At 39.9% G+C, this 21,874-nt stretch overlaps 2 protein-coding genes across 14 annotated transcripts in view; one reads left to right on the forward strand and one right to left on the reverse strand.

The window, feature by feature from the left end:
• Positions 1-724: 724 nt before the first annotated feature.
• Positions 725-21,874, reverse strand: part of BTRC (beta-transducin repeat containing E3 ubiquitin protein ligase) — a 164,233-nt gene continuing 143,083 nt past the window's right edge. For 7 of the 13 annotated variants that reach the window (XM_033130379.1, XM_033130380.1, XM_033130375.1 and 4 more), the window contains 9 exons: positions 21,213-21,309; positions 20,403-20,540; positions 19,824-19,942; positions 17,910-18,159; positions 17,324-17,442; positions 16,012-16,122; positions 14,023-14,101; positions 7,118-7,310; positions 726-5,294 (listed from right to left, as the gene is read on the reverse strand). In XM_033130379.1, coding sequence (XP_032986270.1) covers positions 7,149-7,310; positions 14,023-14,101; positions 16,012-16,122; positions 17,324-17,442; positions 17,910-18,159; positions 19,824-19,942; positions 20,403-20,540; positions 21,213-21,309 — 1,075 coding nt within the window. In that variant the 3' untranslated portion in view covers positions 726-5,294; positions 7,118-7,148. Of the gene's footprint in view, positions 5,295-7,117; positions 7,311-14,022; positions 14,102-16,011; positions 16,123-17,323; positions 17,443-17,909; positions 18,160-19,823; positions 19,943-20,402; positions 20,541-21,212; positions 21,310-21,874 lie in introns of all 13 variants that reach the window. The other 6 variants (XM_033130373.1, XM_033130372.1, XM_033130371.1 and 3 more) reach the window with 2 other exon arrangements.
• Positions 15,414-15,812, forward strand: LOC117035969 (ATP synthase subunit f, mitochondrial-like). Its single transcript, XM_033130382.1, has one exon. It carries the CDS (start codon positions 15,435-15,437, stop codon positions 15,699-15,701), a length of 267 nt encoding a protein of 88 aa, XP_032986273.1. The 5' UTR covers positions 15,414-15,434; the 3' UTR covers positions 15,702-15,812.

Genomic DNA, 21,874 nt, shown 5'->3' on the forward strand with positions numbered 1-21,874 from the left:
GCTCCCGCAAGGGTAGGTCTGCCCTGGGGCCCTGACTTGCCAGCCTGAGGATGGTACGTCGAGGAACGACAGGCAGAGACCACAGGCTGACCGCTGGGGAGCCAGGTGGAGCAGGGAGGATACTACTACTGAAAGCTGATGTAAACCGGGCTGGGTTCACTTTGACAAGGGTTCTACTTGTGACTGTGGGAGGGGAGAAGAGGGACAGGAGGGAGGCCTGCCCTGCCTGTAACCTTGCACCCATCTCCCTAGGATTGGTTGAAGGAGGGAAAGGGGGTGGGTTTCTCCCAGTCAATGCTCCCTTCATTTTTACACCTTGTTGGTGTCTCTCTGGAGGTTGCTCCTGAAGGTGAGCTCACCTGACTAGAAACTGACCAAATGGGATGCAGGAGAACCCGTCTTCTCATCCTCTGAGGAGGCCGGTGGCAGAGGAGCATTTAAGTTCTGGGTTCAAGTGGGATTGTTATAGGCTATGTTGACCAGTTCCCAAATTAGATACCATTTTGGCTTAAATTTAATTCAACACGGAGCATTAACGATACGCCAGGGGCCCCATATGTATTCACACCAGTTGGCTGACTTGTCTACAGGCCAGTGTTGTTTTCTCACGTCAGGTATCTGTGCACCCCCTCAATCTGTATATTGAAAACCTCACTGTCCTCTTGATGTTGGACAAAGAGACAAGACACTTAGAAAATTCACTTTAATCTTATATTTGTAATTTAAGTTACTTTTTTCTGAACAGTTAAAAAAAAGCAAAACACACTCTATTATCATGATCCTAGGTTGTGAACATAATTGGTACATTGACTACACATCACCAAAACATAATCACAAAAGTCAAAGCAGTCAGTACTTAAGTCTAGAGAACAAAGGGCTCAACATCTGTTGCCAGGCCTGCCCCTAGTGGGAGTCTAGTGAGAAGCCCTCAGAAGTCTGGGGTGGGCTTCAGTGATCACTAATTTGGGACGGTAACAGTTTCCTTGGTACCCAGAGGTCTAACCTTCCTTGTTGGTCTTTCCTTCAGTGTCCAAGAAGGGAAAGGGATAGAGGGGAGGTGATGCTTTATAATACTATTTACTACACTCATCCCTAAACACAGACACGGCCGATCAGCAGCTAAAAGTCAGCTGGAGAGCACATAGTTTAGATACCATCTGCCTCTAGGAAATTTCAGATCATTGGTACCCAACTTCCAACACAGAGGTTTTAGGATATCAATGCATTAAGTTCCACCTGAAATCAGGTAGCCATAATCATGCCCTTTTGGTTTCTTTCCTCAGTTTAAGAATTCTGAAATCACAAATGAACTACAGGTAAAAGTAACAAGCAGCAAAGCTCAGCTGGGTTGCCCTAAGACATGGCTGTCTTTCTGCCACCGATTGTGTTGAGACTGTGGAGAAAGTCAGGGGCTCTGGGCTGTCCGTGGTCAGCTGTGTGGCTGGAGCCCAGGGAGAGGGACTCAGCCTGCAGGCCCTGGGTGCACGTGTTAGTCGTGAGAGTTGTTATTCTAGGACGGTAGTGAGGAAGGCAAGGCGAAGCACGGGCACCTTTCCATGTTCTTCAGCTTGAACTCACCCAAACGGGGAAGGAGATCAGAAATGTGTGACTTTAATGTCATATGGTAAACCTGATGACCAAAGAACTTGCCGGTCACAGGTGGTGGTGGTGATCTAAGCATCCCTTTTTCTACTTGGAAGTACCTTGGATTCCTCGAGAATCAAGCTTGTAGCCTAGCCCCACAGGCTGGCACTATTCTGGATTGGACTGCTCCCACTTCACGTAGGAAGGTATTACCATCTCAGGTAAATGGAGGATGCCAAGAAGGTCAACAATACCAAGGCATTTAATCTAATTCTAGGAAAGAAAAAAAAATCGCCCTAATTATTTCCAATATACCCCTCCCTCTCCATCCCAAGCCCTTTGTTTCCATACATAGTCAAATGCTAAGAAGGAGATCAACCCCAGCTGTTTAGACCAATGGATACCAAGAGACGGCATCGGAGAAGAGTGCCTACTTTCTTCTCTTCAGCTTTTGATTTTACAAAATAAAAAGGATTTTTCTTACTCAGGCAGAAAACAGAATGATTTCAGGGTCCCAGGGTCTTTTTCAGTTTGGAAACAAGTTATGAAGCCCAGACTTTATTATTTAGAGTTCCAGAGAGTCCCTGTCTCTGAAGTTTCTGGTAAAGAATCACCAGAAAGAATTTTGCCAAGGGACAAATGTAAAAGGCCTCCCATTCACAATTCACATTTACTTTCAAACTGCACATAGGAAAGTAAAGGGATGTTCTCGGGTGGAAATACACACACGTGCAGCAAGGCATGCTGGTTTTGTCCAGGCATCCCCAGTATGAACGGAGAGCTTGCACACATCCCAGAGCCTGCTTGCACACGCCCCTTCCCCACCTTGGAAGGGGCTTCCTCCCACCTTTAAGAAATGTTTCTTTCAGGCCCACATTGGAATTTTAGTGAGAAGAGACTAATCTACAATGGAGACATTTCATTTCAGAGCCCAGAGACACCGCCAGTTCCTTTTCTACCATTCCTTTAAATGTGCTGAGACTTTCTTTGTTTCTCTTTTTAAAAAGGTCAAACTTTACATTTATTCTAGCCCAGTTGGGGATTAGTGATAATCCATTCCCACTGAAATCATGCAGAGATGGTAAGTGGGGTTTACCTTCTCTGGAAATGAACTTCTACTTACCTGATTATTTCTTCTACAATGAACTGGTAAATGACCCCCAGAGCTGAGAATGTGACTGACTCAAGTTTTTCAGACCACTTAACTTCATTCCCATTTCATCAGCAGCAAAGGACAACTTGGAGAATATCCTCAACGGAGCTAATGGCTCCAGACTGCAGGGCCCACCTCAATCTCATTTATGATGTACTGGACAAGCTTCAGAACAATCTCAGAAACAATCTACTTTCAACTGAACCTAGATGGGAGAGCAAAACCCCGGGCACCAATGAATATTCAACAGCTTCCACTTTTGAACAGCAGCATATAACAGAAGGGCTAGTAAAGTTATGGCTGTTGGACAATATTTTGAAATAGCTTAAAATCCGTGCTTCTTTAATGCCTGGCCTGTGTTTTTCAGGGCTGACGGCCCTCTGCTTCATCTATAGCAGAATCCTTCACCAATCCCAAGAAGCCATTAATAGTCAACACAATAGACAGGGAACCCTGATAGTGACTAGATAGAAAAAGTTTCTCTGTAGCGTTTGGGTAGTTGGGAAGGGAATTACACTCAGAAAATATTTCCTAGGCAATGACATATCATTACACCGGGAAGTATTTTCTGACTGTTAACCTGGAACTAAAAGCTTAAAAGCACTCATAAAGCAGGAATGAAAAATGCATATGCACAACCTGCCTTTTAATGTGTAATTTTAAAAGGGAAGAGCATACCCTCTTTTTCTGGGAAGAGGATACCTTCTTGCAAATCAGAGGTAAGAGTGAAGATGGCTTTCTCTCCCCCCTTCCTCTGCTAAACTAAAGGTGGCCTGGCCTTGAGGTCACCTGCAACTGGCTCCCCTCCTGCTTTGATCAGGAATGGACACAATGGGCCTGAAGCTTAGCTTCCAAGGAAACTTGAGGCTGTGCTATGGCCTTTAATGGGTGTGTCCATGCCACTTGAAATGGCGGTGGAGGGCCGCTCCTGCCCAGGAAACAAGGGGCACAGGCTGGCAGTATTCCCTAATGCTCCCAGGTTGGGGTGGCACACGTGCCGTACACTGACAGCCCAGCCTTTCAAGTGGCTGGGTCAGCTTGGGCCTTGCTGAGGTCCATTTGTTTATGCTGTTCACCAGCTGCCAGAGAAACTTTACTGGTTGGGGAGAGTGGAGAGTCAATAAGACCTGGAGGAGGAAGAAAAGGAAAGAGAAGGCAGTTTCTGCCCCATAATAAACCCTGTGTGCCAGACTTCACCCTGATCTGTTCTCTCTGGCAGCTTTGCCCTTTGTAAATACCAGGTTTGGGAAAAGCAGAAGGTTCTGCAGTGCAAGGTTGAGATGATTAGCTTGATTTTTGAGAAATGATATTTACTGACCTAAATGAAAAAGAAATCAACTTTTACTCCTGGCCACCTCTTAAGCCACTGACTGCGGTCTTGGCAAAGATGCAGGCGCCTGTGTGCTCACAGGCCCTGGTAAGGAAATCAGAGATGTGAACCATTACGCAGAACGCACCGAGCCACTGGCTCTGGCCATTTCAAACCTTTCTGTAGGCTGAGCCTTGCCAGTGATTTAAGATGAAGGACAATGCTTTTTATTACACATCTAATTGTTAATGAGAGGAAATGCAATCAGCAACTCCTTTCCACACTCTACATGGAATCAAGGAGACTGCTGAGTCCAGAAAAGATGTGGTCATTGATGGAGCCCAGGAAATTTCTGCTCCCCACCTTTTTTGGGGGAAGGGGGGTGCGTCTTAGGAGAAGAGAGAAGAGTTGCAAATATGATGAGAGTACCATGTCTGAGAACCTACTGTTGTCACATAGGGTCACTTGCAGCAAAAGCCTAGGTTTGAAATTCTGACTGAACAGCATTTAACTCTTCCAAGTGTCGCATTTTCTAGCTGATTTGTCTTATGCTAACTGAGGATACTCTCTTCATACTCTTTCTTCTCAGGTGCAGAGAAACAGGTTGAAGGGGAGTGGAGGGAGAGAGGAAAGAGGGACAGAAAGAGAGAAAGAGATGTAAGGAAAGAGACCCGACCTTCCAGTGTGCGCATTCTTGTCTCTCTTTCGTGCCCCAGAGGCTGTACAGACAGCTGTCTCCGCTTAAGCACAGGGGGGCTGCACCTATCTTGCCAGGCGCTGGGCATTCCTGTAGTTCACGGGGAGACACTGGGCGTTGTCTGGCTGGAAGTTGCACCCCCTAGAAGTGGGTCTCTCCCAGCATGCTATATCGGGAAACTGGTTCTTCTGCTTAATGGCAAAGCAAGAGAGATTCTGGCAAAACACTAAATATATTTATAAGTCATCTTTGTCTGGAACCAAGTAAGGGAAAAACGGGTGCAGAGGGGAAAGGAGGAGGGGAAGTGAGGTGAGGTTTCAAAGTTCCAATCATTCATGAAAGATAAAAGACATCTTCTGATAGCAGCACGGAAGCAGTCAGCTGTGCTGAGCAGACCCTCCTGGGTCGACTGCAGACCAACTGTGTCCCAACAGGAGTCTCAAAGCCCCGCTCCTCGGCTAGTCTGGGGAAAGTGGGTAGTATTTGATTGTTACTGTTGTTGCTCATCCTGGTATTGGCAGATACGTTAAATACCGCAACTTTAATGAGTCCTGTGTGAAAACAGAGCAAATAGTCATTAGTCCCTTTCCCTGTATTTCTCACTTGCTCTATAAGGAAAAGAATATTAACTTAGTGTCAGTTGGGAGACAGGCTCAGAGGTCCTTCTTCACGCCTGCTTTCTGCCCGTGCTGAGCAGGAACTCCTGTCAAAGGCTACGTGGTCTGTGTGGGGGCTTTGCGGGGCTCACTGACATGCTCAGGGCACAGTGCTCACACACATGACTGATGTCTTGAGATTAAGGGTGACTATGGAGGGTGTAGCAGCAAGCTGTCACCTGCTCCCTATAAAGGCACAGCAGGGAGGGCAGTTCTAAGGTTCTGGCCCTGAGCAGCTTCCAAAACCAGATGTATAGGTGGTGGCTACTATGTGGCCTAGAGACTAAGGCAGAGGGTGGGGCTAGAGACGCACATTTTAGAGCCATCCACACTGAGCTGAGAGCTGAAGCCTGGGGAAGAAGACAAGACAGCCAAAGAAGGGAACTTAGATAAGGAAGAAAGGCCCCGGATAGACTCATACGGGATCTCTGTTTTAGAGGTGAGAGGGGAAGGATACATATGCAGTAAGAGAACCAGGAAGAATGTTAAAAATGGCAAAATGGATAGAAATCTCAGGAAGAGAAAATTTTGGCAAAAGGGGGGGGATAGGTAACATGATGATTACAATATTAATATTAATGACCCCTTTTTACCAAGGGCTTGTTATGTGCTAGGCACTGTGCAAAGTACTAAGAATTTTACACATAACATTTCAATGCAATCCTCACAACAGCTTTGTGCAGTAGGTACTGCAACCCTCACTTTACTAATAAGGAAACCAAAGCTCTGGGAAGTTACTTGCCCAAGGGCACACAGCTAGGACTGTCACTCAGGCCTGCCTGTGTGACTTGGTTGAGGAGGCTGAGGGACGAGGAAGCTGTGTGTCCTCTGAGAGAAGTGAGCCCAGCAGGGTACGAACCACCCCATTCAGAAGAACCACTGCCACAAGGAAAGTGTACTACACGGGTACTTCTGCCGTTAAGAACTGAGGCAAGCATGGGAAACAAGAAATCGTAATGATGGCAACATTCTCCAGTAGTAGTGCAATTTCCCCAAACCAACAATAACCCAATTAAAGCATCTGACCTGCTTAGGACACAAGGTATGATCTGAATATACCATAATATAGATAGAGACGAATTTTACCATCTTTTCCTGTCTCAGAGGGAGGACGAAGACTCGAGTGGGAGAGTACACGGAATTCTCTCACCAATTCCAAAGCTACTTCCAAGGTCAAAGGACAGTTCTTTTCATTTTTTGAGAAGGTGGGGATTGGAAATAAGGATAAAAAAAGCTACCTTTTATAATCAAATGACACTGACAAGGCAGAGCTGTGAGAAACCAGCATATTTCACCGTGAGATTTTCCCATTTGCACATCAGATTATCTACCTGGTTTAAAGGGTCTCTATTATAGGTACTGGTTTGATCTGGGAAATACAAAACCATAGGCTTTTGGGTTGTTACTCTTACTTTTGAAACTGATTCAAATCTCTTACTTTCTCAACAATCCTATTATAAACTGGGGCGGGAATCATTAGTTCTATACAAGGGTCATCTAAATCTCATTCAAGAATCATCTAGAACTGAGGCTGGCTACCTGGATGAAGGCAGCATCCAATACACAGCCCTAGTCCTGTCTCCCGTTGTTGGCTCCCCTTGCCTTCCAGGACTTGGAGAGGTAAAGGACAAGAGAAGGCTCCATGAACTAGCAATATTCCTTAGAGCCAATACTCCGTCTCCTACCCACAGTGCTATGCACACAATTCTTTTTCATACCTGGGCAAGTATGAGGTCAGTGTATGATTATTTATCTGGAGATATAGGTGTATGTTCGAGAAGGGGAGCGAGGAGGGTCAGCTTGGGTAGCTGGATCATTTAGAAAGTCCCAGATGAGGATTGTGTCATCATGTGAACTACTGACAATCTGGAATTCATCAAACTGGAGTCGGAAAACTCTTCCAGAATGCTCCTAAAGAAGCAGAAACAAAAACTTTTGAGCTACTCGAAATCAAAAGGACACAAATTCAGCAACATGTCAAGAGGAGTCTATGAAAAGGCTATTTTATGCTGATAAATTTCTCTGTTTAGTTGTTTCAAGAACACAGAGAAAAAACTTAGTGTGGATTAAAGGCAGGATAGAAAAGTCGAACATTGGGCAGTTGATTTCAAACACAACCAAAGTAACATTCACTAGTGCTGAGACATGCCCACCAGTGTGCTAGCTTCCCATTGCTGGCTCTCCTAGGCTAAGGCTGACCAAAACCGTCCCTCAGTGACTACCTTGCTTTATCCTCTCTCTGTATCTCTAGGATTCTTCTACCATCAGAGGCCAAGGCTTGATGAGCAGTCAATGGTGTGCTGGTAAATGTTTATTAATGAACTCTCCCCCATTTGTGAAAAGCATTTGCACATTTTCATGGTGTAAAAATTCCTACCCTGGCCAACTTCAAGCTACCGTGGGAGGTCAACGAGCTTGCAAAATTCATGAAAATTTAACATTTGGCTCTCATAAGCAGTTATGCCTATTTAGCACACCACTGTAGTACCCACCACCCTGATCACTTCCAGCATCCCAGAAAGTACTCTCATGCCCTTTACTAACTAGTCAATACTACCTTTCCCCATGCTACCGTGTTTCCCTGAAAATAAGACCGAGTCTTATACCGTGAAAATAAGACCGCGTCTTATACCGTGAAAATAAGACCGCGTCTTATACCGTATTTCTCCGAAAATAAGACTGGGTCTGATACTGTATTTCCCCGAAAATAAGACCGGGTCTTACATTAATTTTTGCTGCAAAAGACGCATTAGGGCGTATTTTCAGGGGATGTCTTATATTTTCATGTACAACAATCTACATTTATTCAAATACAGTCATGTCATCTTCTTCTGGAACATCGTCATAACGTACTAAATGCACCCGTCTGGCTGATGATCTAACTGGGACTTATTTTTGGGGTAGATCTTGTTTTTGGGGAAACATGGTATTATCAATTTATTTTTCCTGTTCTTCAATTTCATATAAATATACTCATTAACAGCATGTATTCTTTTTTCCTGATTTCTTTTATTCAACAGTATAAGATTCCTCTCTGTTACTGCATGTAACAGTAGTTCAGTCTTTTTCTTATTACTGGTTAATATTCCATTATATGAACACAGTACAACTTATCGTTTCCCTGTGGTGGACGTATGGACTGACTAGTTTTGGCTATTATAAATAAAGCTGCTATAGATATTTATGCACATGTCTTTTGATGGATATATGCTCTCATTTCATCTAGGAGTAGAACTGCTGGGCCATGGAGTAGGTGCATGTTTAGCTGTAGTAGATAGAGCAAAACAGTTTTTTAAAAGTTGTGCCAATTTATACTCTCACCAGCCATGTATCAGAGTTCCAGCTGCTCCACATCTTCAACAAGTTGATACTGTCAATCTTAAATTTTAGCTATTTTGGTAGATCTATAGTGGTACTCTACTGGAGTTTTAATTTGCATATTTCTTTAAGAAGTTGAGGTAATTCCCCTTTATTCTTAGTTTGCTGAGTTTATCATGAATGGATGTTGGATTTTGCCAAATGCCTTTTCTGCATCTACTGACATAAACATGTGCTTTTCTTCTTTAGCTTTCTGATGTGATGGATTACATTAATTGATTTTTGAATATTAAACCTGCTTTGCATAACTGGAATAAATCCCATTTGGTCATGGTATATAATTCTTTTTACACATTGTTGAGTTCAATTTGCTAATATTTTGTTGAAATTTATTTTAAGTTACTTCATTTTATTGGCATATTACTACCTTTTAAATAATTTCAGAAATTATCCTTATTGTGAAATCACTAAACATAAGGAGGAGTGACAAGACCACACGAGTATGCAAATATCTCTTTGAAATCCTGCTTTTGATTCTTTTGGATATATTGTATACCCAGAAATGGGAATGCTGGATCCTCTGGTAATTCTATCTTTAATGTTCTGAGGAACTGCCATACTGTTTTCCATAGAGGATGTACCATTTTACATTCTTTACAAGATGCAAATGAGCTCACAGATGAGCATCTGTGTGCATGAGACATATTGGTCTGCAGTTTCCTTTTCTTGTAATAGCTTTGTCTGGTTTTGGTATTAGGGTAATGCTGGCCTCGTAAAATGAGTTACGAAGTATTCACTCTGCTTCTATCTTCTGAAAGAGACTGCAGAGAACTGGTATAATGTCCTCAAACATTTGGTAGAATTCACCACTGAACCCATTTGTGCCTGGTGTTTCCTGTTTTGGAATGTTATTAATTATTGCGTCTATTTATCTAATAGGTGTAGGTCTATTCAGATTGTCTATTTCTTCCAATGTGAGTTGTGGAAGATTATATCCTTCAAGGAATTGGTCCATTTCATCTAGGTTATCAAGTTTTGGGGCATAAAGTTGTTCATAGTACTTCTTTATTATTATACTTTAAATGTCCATGGGATCTGCAGTGATGCAAAGTTGTGTTTAATGTTCAAAAATCAATGCAATATACCAATTAACAGAATAAAGGTGAAAATGTGAGATCATCTCAATGGATGCAGATAAAAGCATTGAACAAAATCCAACATCCATTTCTAATAAAAACTCTCAGCAATCTAGGAATAGAAAGGAACTTCTTAATCCCCTGATAACAGGTGTCTATGAAAAACCTATAGCTAACATATATGTATAGGGGTGGCCGGTTAGCTCAGTTGGTTAGAGTGTGGTGCTGATAACACCAAGGTTGCCGGTTGGATCCCCACATGGGCCACTGTGAGCTGTGCCCTCCTTAAAAAAAAAAAAGAAAGAAAGTAACACATATGTACATACATGTGTATATAAAATGGGGAAAGACCACATGCCTTTTTCCCAAGATAAGGACATCCACTCTTACTGAGTCTTTTGAACACTGTACTGAAGGTGTTAGTCAAGACAATAAAACAAGAAAAAGAAACGAAAGGTACACAGATTGGAAAAGAAGTGAATTTCTATATACTTGAAATGAACAATCCAGATATTGAAAATTTACAATAGCATTAAAAATATGAAATACTTAAGGATTAAATATGATAAAAGATGTATAAGATCTTTATACTGTAAGCTATACAACATTGCTGAGAAATTTTTAAAAGACCTAAATAAAAGGAGAGATTACTGGGTTCACAATAGTGAAGTCAATTCTCACCAAGCCAAACTGATCTAGATTTAACACAATTCCAAAAAAATCGCAGATTTTTTTTGGGTGTGAGGAGGGTGGGGTGGAGGCTGAAATTGGCAAACAGATTCAAAATTCACATGAAAATTCAAAGGACCACAAAGACTTTGAAAAAGAACAAAGTGGAGACCAAAGTTACACTACTTGATTTCATGAGTTATTAAAAAGCTAGTTATCAAGATAGTATGATATTGGCATCAAGATAGACAAAAATATCAATGGAAATGAATAGGTCCATAAAGTAGACCCACACATATGTAGTCAATTGGTTCTTGACAAAGCTGCAAAGGCAATTCAGAGGAAAAGGATAGTCTTGGATAAATGGTACAAGAACAACTGGATATCCCCGTGAACTTTGAACCATATTTTGTACCACCCACAAAACTTAACTCAAAATGAATCATAAACCAAAATGTAAAACCTAAAACTATAAAACTTCTAGAAGAAAATACAGGGGAAAAAAATCTGTGTGACTTTGGATTAGGCAAAGATTTATTTTTTAGGTATAATATCAAATACAATCTAAAATAGAAAAAGTTGATAATTGGACTTAATCAAAGTTAAGAATTTATGCTTTTCAAAAGAAATCTTTTAAGGGAATGACAAAACAAAAACAAAACGGGTATCCTGAATATGTGAAGAAATACCAAAACTCAGTAATAAGAAAATCACTCAATTTAAAAAATGGACAACAGATTGAGACACTACACCAAAGTAGATATATGGATGGCAAATAAACACATGAAACAATGTTCAACATTATTAACGCTGGATATGCAAATTAAGATCAAAATGAGGTACCACCTAGCATTTATTAAAATGACTCAAATTGAAAAGACTGTACTAAGCATTGGCAAGGATATAGAGTAACTGGAACTCCCATGCGCTGTTGTACTATAATGTTAAATGGCACAATTGCCTTGGAAAACAGTTTAACAGTTTCTAAAAATATTAAACATACATTTACCATATGACCTAGCAATTCTGCTCCTAGGATTTACCCTGAAGAAATGAAAGCATATGTTCACACAAAGACTTGCACATAATATTTATAGAAACTTTATTTGTAATAGCCAAAAATTGGAAACAATCCAAATTTTCATCAACTGGCAAGTGGATAAATAAATTGTGGTATAACCAACCATACAATGGAATGCTACTCAGCAATTTTTAAAAAGGAATGAACTATTGATATACATCAATAACATGGGTGAATCTCAACATAATTATACTTAATGAAAAGAGGCGAAAAAGAATACACACTGTATGATTCCGTGAATTAAATCCTAGAAAATGCAATTGACCAACAGCAGATCAGTGGTTGCCTAGGGATTGGAGCAGACGAAGTGCGTGGAATGGGAAAGAGGGATTAATAGGGGCATGAAGATATGTTCGTTATCTTGGTTGAAGTCATGGTTTCATTGGTGTGTATATATGTCAAAGTTTATTAAGTTATATATTTTAATTATGTACACTATTGCTGTCAAGTATATTTCAATAAATCTGTTTTTAAAAACTTAAGACAACTCAATAAATGAGGACAAGATTTGAACAGACACTTCACAAAAGATAAGCACATGAAAAGATGTTCTACACCACTAGTTATTACAGAAATGCAAATTAAAACTATAACCACTACACACTCACTCAAATGCCTGTAATTTTTTAAAAAAACTGACAATACCAAGTGTTGTCAAGGATGTAGAAAAATGGGACTCTCATACACTGTTAGTGGAAATGTAAAATGGTTTGCATTTGCAAACTCCCAAAATGTCACTTTGGAAAAGAGCTTACCGTGTTTTCCTCAAAAATAAGACCTAGTCAGACAATCAGCTCTAATGCATCTTTTGGAGCAAAAATTAATATAAGACCTGGTCATATTTTACCATAAGACCGGGTATAACATAACATAACATAACATAACATAACATAACATAACATAACATAACACCGGGTCTTTATGTAAGACCAGGTTTTATATTAATTTTTGCTTCAAAAGACGCACTAGAGCTGATTGTCCGGCTAGGTCTTATTTTCAGGGAAACACAGTAGTAGTTCTTTCAAATTTAAACATACACTTATCGTAGGACCCACCCAGAAATTGCACTTCTAGGTATTTACACAGGAGAAATGAAAGCAATATGTACATACAAATACCAGTATGGGAATGTTTTCAGTATCACCAAAAACTGGAAACATTCTAAATGTCCTTAGACTGGTGAATGAATAAGCAAATTGGTTCATCCACACAGTGGAGTATTATTCAGCAACAAAAAAGAACAAGGTACTAACACTCGAACAAATCTCAAATGAAGTGAAAAGAGCCAAATGTAAAAAAGCTACATACTGTATGACTTCAATTCTATGACAATTCATAAGATAGCAAAACTATAGGGACAGAAAACAGATGAATAGTGACTAAGCGTGAGTCTAAGGGGCATAATTTTTGGGGGGGGGGTGATAGAAATTTTTTATTTTAACTTGATTGTGGTATTTACACACAGAAGAACACTAAAAATGGGGCAAATTTTGCTGTATGTAAATTATACTTTAAAAATCAGACTTAGATTAATTGTAAATGAATCCGTTTTTTAAAAAACATTTGAAACATGAAGGTAGAGCATGTCTGGTGCTGAAAAAACTGAGCTTTAAATCCAACAAGGAAGACAAAGAAATGTATCTCTATCTTCTCCAGAGCAGAGACTGCCTCAATTTTGAGCCAGGATTTACAACACTGGGGCTTCAAATGCTTGCTCTCATCTTTCCCTGAATTGTGCAAAAGATTCTGTCCTCCCTGGTGCATCACCTAATATTCTTTTTCTCACGGAAGCAGCTTTTAACCTTAGGACATTTCATAATCCAGGCCTTTGGCAAACACCAAATGATAAAGAATTTAGTGCTTTCAAAGGTGACGTTCCTCCTTTTGAGTCACTCTTTTTTCCCCAAATGTCAAGATGTTCAGGCAAGGGGGTATATGTGGAATAAAAAAGATAGGATTTGAGTTGCTGGAGGCAGCATGCCTTGAATAGGATGCAGAACTAAGGGGCTAAGCAGGGGGTTCACGCAGACTCCCACGACACTTTTTGCAGGCACAGGTGTGCAGGTCCTCAGATTCTGGACAGGTTCCAATTTGAGTAATTATGTTCCTTCTCCCTAAGTACCCCCTACTGTTTCTGGTGGATACAGAATTCTTATTCACTTCCTGTACTAAACTGATGTGTAAAGTTGCTGTGCAGCTGTTAAACAGCTGCCACATTCCTCTCCATATATAGTCTCTAAAGCACTTTTGGATGAAAGGCATTATATAAACATATTTTATTATCATGTATTGGTTGCCTTTCCACTTAGTAGGTTTTGTGAGGTTCTAACTATCAAATCCAGATCTATACTCCACAGCATATCAATGTTTAATTTTTTCTCCTTCCTGCTCCCCAACTCCCTCCAAACAAGACTCTTACCACAAGGGTCCGTAGACAGAGAGTCCCTGTAGGAGCACGGGGGTCCAAAGCAGCTACAAGATCCCACACTTTAATTTTTCTAAAGATCAAAAAGGGGACAAAAATCTTAGTTAAAAGCAAAATTAAGGGAACACAAGAAGAATAGCAAAAAGTCATGACAATAAATATGTATGGTGAATATAGTTTATATGATAAATGCAGCTCACAGAAGTATATAAAAACATTTTTGTTTTGGAGACTTGGTTCTTGCATTCATTCGTGGGTAGAGGTTATTGGTCTTAACGGGGCAAAATGTACGTGATTAACCTATAAATGAGAAACAGGTTAGCTTTCACCAAACTAATGAAGACAGTGAACAGTCAAGTGACACCATACTCTGGGGCCAGGAGATCTTACACATTAGACCTCTTAATGATATAAGAGATCACTCAGACCTGGAAACCTGTAACTCTGAGGATCTTTTTTCTAGTCAGTTCTAAGAATGGCCCAGGTCACATGTACTAGATGACTGAGGTACATTTAAAAAGCTCTGTAGTTTATATAAACAAATCCTTATATTTTCATTTAAATAAGAAAAGTTTAGCCCTTCTAAAAATTAATTATGGGCATGTCTCCTCAAGGCAAATAAAAGACAAAACCCAAGAAAAGTGGGTACAGATCAAAACCATGGGAATGAGAAAATATAACCTTGGATCTAGCTAGAACATGTCATCACATCCTTGAACAATTTCCCAAGGGTATGCAAGTGATGGCTGACTCAAAGCAGAGAAGTACGTCTGCTACCCTTCCTGCTGCTTGAGTTGACTTAATATATCAATATAGCCAGCTCACACACTAAGACAATGTTGTTAAATTAGTTTCTGATATTTAAAAAGCTGCCAATATTTGAACTATAGCCTTCTATTCCAAATCAGGTACCTTGACAAGAAGAAATGATAAACAGGCCTTCGTAAGTGAATACACTCTTGTAAGAATTTACTATGTGCTTGATCGGCATTGCTAGACATGGGTTCCATCCACAACATGAATGGATTCTATAAATCACTGGAAATTAGACTGAAGAAAATAAAGATGACTGAACTCATCATAACTGAAATGCTAGAAGAAGTGATAAGACAAGAGAGCTGCACTTCTAGGAATCATTCAAAGATATCAAAGTTCAAGACCCTACCACACTAAGCCCCAGATATTGCCCTCCAATGTTTCAGTTTTATTAATAAGTCACTATTTTATATGCACATCCTGTTATACTAGGTTTGGCCAGTTCTTTGCTTTATAGGGCAAAACAGATAAATATAGAACCAAAAAAATGAAATATTAATAAAAATCACAAGCAAACAAGTGCAACTAACTGATTGGGAAGAATATTTTGGAAAAGAGTAAACAAGAGAGCGGACGTCCCGGACTCCAAGATGGCGTCAGTCGTACCAATGAAGGAGAAGAAACTCATGGATGTCAAAATAGGGGAGCTGCCAAAGTGGATACTGATGCGGGATTTCACCCCTAAAGGCATTGCTGGAGCATTTCAAAGAGGTTATTACCGGTATTACAACAAGTACGTCAATGTGAAGAAAGGGAGTGTCGCTGGGGTTTCCATGGTGCTGGCAGCTTATGTGCTTTTCAACTACTGCTGTTCCTACAAGGAACTCAAGCATGAGCGGCGACGCAAGTACCACTGAAGAGGGCTCAGTGTGGAGGACACACACTGCATTCCTGACTATGGCCTTTGCCCAGCACCCCTGAATTCTTTCGTATCCTAATTGACACCTAAGAAAAGATGACCGGACTGCTAAAAAAAAAAAAAAAAAAAAAAAAAAGTAAACAAAATGGCGAACACATAAACACATAGATTAGACACAAGAACTATTGTATTGAGTCCTTTCTGTGAAATCTGTAATCTTTTAGAGAAAAGGAAAGGCTATATTTAACATCCTAAGGCAGGAGGGATTCAGATGTGGATTTTTTTTTTAACCCTGTTAGCAAACTCACCCATCATATGCCCCACTGACTATCCTCTTGTTATCAAATCGAATACAGCGCACCAATTCCTCATGGCCTTCTAATACTCGTAAACATGCACCACATTCTATGTCCCATAATCTGGAAAAGAAAATTGAGTTAAGTGAATTTTCATGTATTCTTTTATAAGCTTGGGATGTTTTAAAATAATATACTTTATATGTCTTTAAAAAATCCACAAAATAAAATAAATCAATACCTACACGAAAATGTACTGCTTTCAACGTAAGTTACTTCCTTTCCCCCACATAACTCATGTAGCAAAATGTATGATTTAAGTTCAAACACAGTATATATTTTCAAAGCACAATGCTTTATATAGTTCTGTAACCAGGGTCTCTAAGGCATAAAAAGGATGAATTCAATGCACACAGCTGCCTGTGAAGGAAATGACCAAGCCAAGAAAAGTAATGTTTCCTGAAATCACCAGTAAGAATGACATGAAGAGTGTCAGTGACATCATGCCCTCACAAAGTATGTCCGTCCACCTCTTTCACTGAGGACAATCTCTGCTTTCCCCCACTATCTAGGACAGTCTTTCTCATGTAACGGAAATGCAAAGTAAGTTCTCAAAAACCTTTATATACTAATATAAAAAAACTGTATGCTTTCAGACTAATCCAAACGATTTCTAGGAATGAAAATTTCCTTAGATATAACAATAGCTCTATCTGTTGTTTTTTTAATGGCCTTTTCATCCTCTCAGTATTTCTTTGAAGGAAGGGAGAGGATCGATAAATTGTCCAAATTCTATTCATATCTGTGTCATTCATCTTTGTGAAGGGAAAACACCCAAAATACTTTAATTTGTGGATTCTTTCTAATCTCCAAGACTGGTAATTCCCTGGCCAATTATGCAATGCTAAGAAAACAAAATGCACAATTTCTAGTAGGGAAACAAATCTTTTTTCTTTCGTTTTTTTTTTTTTTTACAACAGTGGCAGAGAGAAATGGTCTTTAGCTATTTATTAGTACTTTCAACTAGATAGATGAAATTTAATGGGAAGGGCTTTCAACCTCAATCTACTTATCTCTTCTGCCCACTTCCTCATTCAAGCAGTACCTTTTAAATAGGTCTATCTGGTTATCAAACTATTACAGGAAGGAAACACACCAACAAAAGGCTTTGCTGTGCTGCCTCTCTGCTTGGGGCAACTTTTCACCTGTAAGAAGCTACAGAAAGGCAAATGATTTTATTATAAACATACCACAGTTGAAGACGTGTTTGCACTGTGCACACACAATGAATGGCAGGATAATAGTGATCCCTTCTGCTGCTCACCTGATAGTGTTGTCAGATGAGCCACTCACGACCAGTCTGTCTCTGTACTGCAAACAGGCAATGCCACGTTTGTGTCCATTTAAAGTCCTTACAAATTCACAAGTACTTGTGTTCCATACCTGAAACAGAAAATAGCATTTGGCAGTTGATTTGACGCTTTCATTAGTAAAAATCTACGGCAACTGGAGTCTTGGGGAAGTAGAAAACAGGCCTGAACCAATAGGGAGAAGTCAACTTCTCAAGCCAAATGGAACCAAACCAAACCAATGACAAGTTTGATTCATGATAGTATAGGGCTCATTGGTTGCTATCACATGAGGATTCCTCAAATTGACTTACTTTTGTGGTGTTAGTCTGGTCTTGCAGACAAATTTTCTTGAACCTAAATTTACCCCTGCCCATCTTACATTCACCATTATTTATAGTAATAAGATACTAACCAAAATTGTCTCATTCATTACCTTTTTACATAAAGACTAGTATCTGAATTAAATAGTGATGTTTAAATATGAAATAGCCTGTGATCATATTTTCACATGAACTCCCCTACTCTGAGTTGGAGAATTATTGAAAACTGCTTTCTTACCTTTATGGTCCTATCCCCAGATGCAGAAACAATATACTTGTCATCGAAGTCTACAACATTGACGGCAGCGCGGTGTCCGACAAGCACCCTCCGGAGGGTGATGTCAGTTGGGGAGGCCATATCCCATACAGCAATGGAACGGTCTTTGGAGCAGGTCACCATCAAGCCGTTATTGAAACGCAAGTGCAGGACTGCTTCACAATGGTGAATCAACGTGTTTAGCATTTCACCTGTATTTACATCCCACACCCTGGAACAAACAACATTAAGAAGGTTATCTGAGATTTTGATGGCACATACATTACCATCTATTACCAGTATTTGACCACTGCAGGTCCCATCCTTGCTGCCCTGTTTTCATAGATATATTATACCCTACTGTTCTTTTGCAACTTTGAAGTTGAGCTGAGGTAAAGAGTACTGATGAACCACGGGGAAGTGGTAGATAGAGGTCTGGGTTGAAAAAGTGGGAAAAGGAAGAGGAGGAGATGCTGCCAATGTGACGTCCTTAGGACACACTACTTGAAATCTGGGCAAGTGGAGGAGGTAGGAATGAGGTAGCAGCCACCATCACCTATAACTGGACCCAGACTTCAAGATGATTATAAAACTTCTGGTACCATTTATAAGACATTTAAAACTGGGAATCCGATTAGTAACAGCAGCATTAATGGATAGCCCTCAGGAACTAGAAGTGATATAGGCTGAGAAGCCTCTGTAACAAACTGACTTAGTACTAGGGATTTGAGCTTGATGACCCTGAATCTTAGATGTCACCACACAGGTTAAGGACCAAGATTACCTGGCCCCTAAGTCTACGACCTCTTTTCTGTGCTTTGATTGGTGGAAGGAATGAGAATAGCCATTCCATGGTAAACATGGGCTTCACATCAGAGCACAGGGCCCTTGGATAGCTGGAGAATTTTGTGTGATGATATACAGCATTTGACTTTGATTACTCTATTTTTGTATATTTACTTTGGTTTTTATAACACATTTTATTTCCTTTTCCAGTTTAACCCCCTTTTTGAGAAATCATTTTTTCCCTTATCCTATAAATGATGTTAGCCTCTACAATGTTTCAGCTTCCTTGAGGCACTCCACAAGCACCAATAAATGTTAAATGTCGATAACTATAAGAACTGAGTTTGCTATGCCTTTAAGTCAAAAGATAAGAAATAGGAACAGCCTTTTCTATTCACAGAGGATATCTGAGAATGGTAAGCATTTAACTTCAGAGAATCTAACAATGCAGTTAACTGTTTTTCTATTTTTTTAAAAGTTACTTTTGATGCATTATGTTTGCTAAATCCTTTAGCTTAAGGCAAAATTCCTAACATAGGTTTCCAGCCGTGCTGCTGGTACCCAGAACTCAAGCTACACTGGACTCCAGCAGCATAATGGCTGTGTCATCAAATCACTAATGCCTCTGGAAATTGAAGGCCCCTCCCTTAGTGATGCTTGCAATTAAAAACTGCAGGGACAGCAGGGGAGGGGCTGGCAAAGAGAAAGCATTGCTCACCTGTACACATTTTAAAGGAGAGAACGCGTGCCTGCACTACAGTTATAGCCACCTGAAAGGAAGGCTTCATACCATTCATGTCATTCCCGTGAGGTGGTTTTTGTAAGGAATGCAAGGTTTACCAAATTTCTACAATGGACGATTCCCCCAAATCAAAACAGAACATGTAGTTTCTTACATGTACAAAAATGTAAACTAACCTTACTCATTCCTAATTCAAGTTTTCTAGCTCTAGATTGACACAATGAGGGGGGGAGCTGATGGTTTATTCTTGTTTAGTTATGCAGTTTCAGAACTGTGTTCATGCAGATATATACAGAATGACTATTGATGACAAACAACAGAGCGGATCTGGCATTTCAGAGTTCAAAAGATTGTTTGAAATTTTCTACCTGACTGTAGAATCCGATGATCCAGTTATGATCACCCTCTCGTCATACTGGAGACACAGCACAGAACCCGTGTGGCCTGTGAGAATTCGCCTGCATTCCAATGTGCTTTTATCCCAGATCTAGGACGGCAAATAAGATCCTTTTGATCACTGTGATAATGGGGTGCTGCAGAGACTTGCTAGCTCTATTATGTGTTTGATTCCCCAAAAGAATCAAAGCCCAGGGGAGTGTGGAATGCGTTCTTTTCTCCAGGTATAGTGAGCACCTAGATATACGTGGCTTTAGTACTAATGCAGACTTGATCCTTTTCATCAAGGAACGGGGGTAACCTATAATTATGTGACGGCCAAGAGAGTAGCCCATTCAGTGCACTTCAAGAAGAGAATTTAACAATCCATTCTGGGGGGTTGGGGTGGGACGCAGGTCTCTATCCTTTAAGGAAATAATTTTGGCTTTGGGACCGAAAATAATCTAAGAATGCTCACTTACTTCCTGGAAATAATACTTAAAATTTGTGCTTTGGATTGCTTAATGAATGTGATCAACCTTCATTCCTTCTCACAACTGAAGAGATCTCACCTTGATTGTGTTATCTCGAAGGCCGCTTACTATCTTCTGATCATCATACTGTAAACAGTAAACACCTTTGCTGGTTTCACTTCGGCAGTGGATTCTCTGTAAACTATGTCTTCCACATCTCCAATTAGATTCTATTGTCTGAAAAGATGGAATGGTAAAGACGCAGCAATTAAGAAAGGACCAGAACTAAACTCTTAGCTGACTTTCATGGCAACCAATGACAAATGCTCAATGCTTCCTTCACTCTATTGGATATACAGAACTTGAGGCAAACAAAAAATGTTTTAAAAAAGCCACTATTTAAAATGATAAAATATTCTTTCATTTGTAAAGTAATTCAAGATTTATTTTCTAGAAGTCTCCTGCATATAACTCGTTCAATTAAATAATAAACCTGGTGGAAGGAGACTGACTGCTCACCGACAGAGAGAAAGCTATAAACCACATGAGGTTATGTGCTCAGTGCTCTTCCTACATACGCGTGGCCATTTCTACCAGTGACCTTCCATGGAGGCTCAATTCAGACCATATCTGAATATCAGGTTATAAGTACAACTTTAGGAGTCTCACTATTGTATGAAGACATCACAGTCTCTCTCCCTCTCATCTATTTATCTACCAGTAAACAACTTACAAACACAAATTTTTGCCTGGCAATTCACTATATTTTACCTACTCTATTCTCTTATTAAGAAACTGATTTTTAATTTACATTAATAAACATTAATGTTTGCTGAAACAATGCTGTTACTTAAAAATACTGATGATCTCTAGTGTTTGGCAAGTACCCAAATACACATAGAGTCTTACCTCAATGTCTTGTATAATTTTAGGATAAAGTGCTCTATAGAAAGAGTTGGGAGGAGCATTCCCATCGGGAGGTCTGTTTTTGAATAAATACTGTCCCCTAAAAAATACAAATATTTCCCAATAAAAATCACATTATGCATTCACAAGGAACTTCACATTTCTTCCAAGTGTTTTCACAGTTACCATTTCATATAGTCTCCATAACTAGCCTGGAGAGGCATGAAGTTAAGTCCGATTTCAGGAGTCTCACATCAAGGAGTCACTTTCTGAGCTCTAAGGAACTGGGCTAACATTGATTTGTTTTTGGGCAAAACATGATCATTTCCAGTGTAGAACATAAGAGTGTCAAGCCTTCAGAAATATTATAATGCCAGTACATAAACAGAATATATATACCGTGTTTCCCCGAAAACAAGACCGGGTCTTATACGAATTTTTACTCCAAAAGATGCAAAATGATTTTACTCCAAAAATCATGCTAGGGCTTATTTTCCGGTTAGGTCTTATTTTGGGGGGAAGCATGGTATATACATATACATATAAAATCAGAATTCATCTATTGGTTTGTCAGCCCTCTGGATAGACAGAAAATTTTGTTAGTGACGGTAACTATTATTACCTTTGCACTAGGCATATGCCCCCCAGTCTTTGTTTCACTGTGT

The sequence above is a fragment of the Rhinolophus ferrumequinum genome, chromosome 16 (assembly GCF_004115265.2).
Source record: "Rhinolophus ferrumequinum isolate MPI-CBG mRhiFer1 chromosome 16, mRhiFer1_v1.p, whole genome shotgun sequence".
NCBI lineage: Eukaryota > Metazoa > Chordata > Mammalia > Chiroptera > Rhinolophidae > Rhinolophus > Rhinolophus ferrumequinum.

Coding starts and splice junctions, on each gene's coding strand:
- LOC117035969 (XM_033130382.1), top strand. CDS start 15,435: ATGGCGTCAGTCGTACCAATGAAGGAGAAGAAACTCATGGATGTCAAA.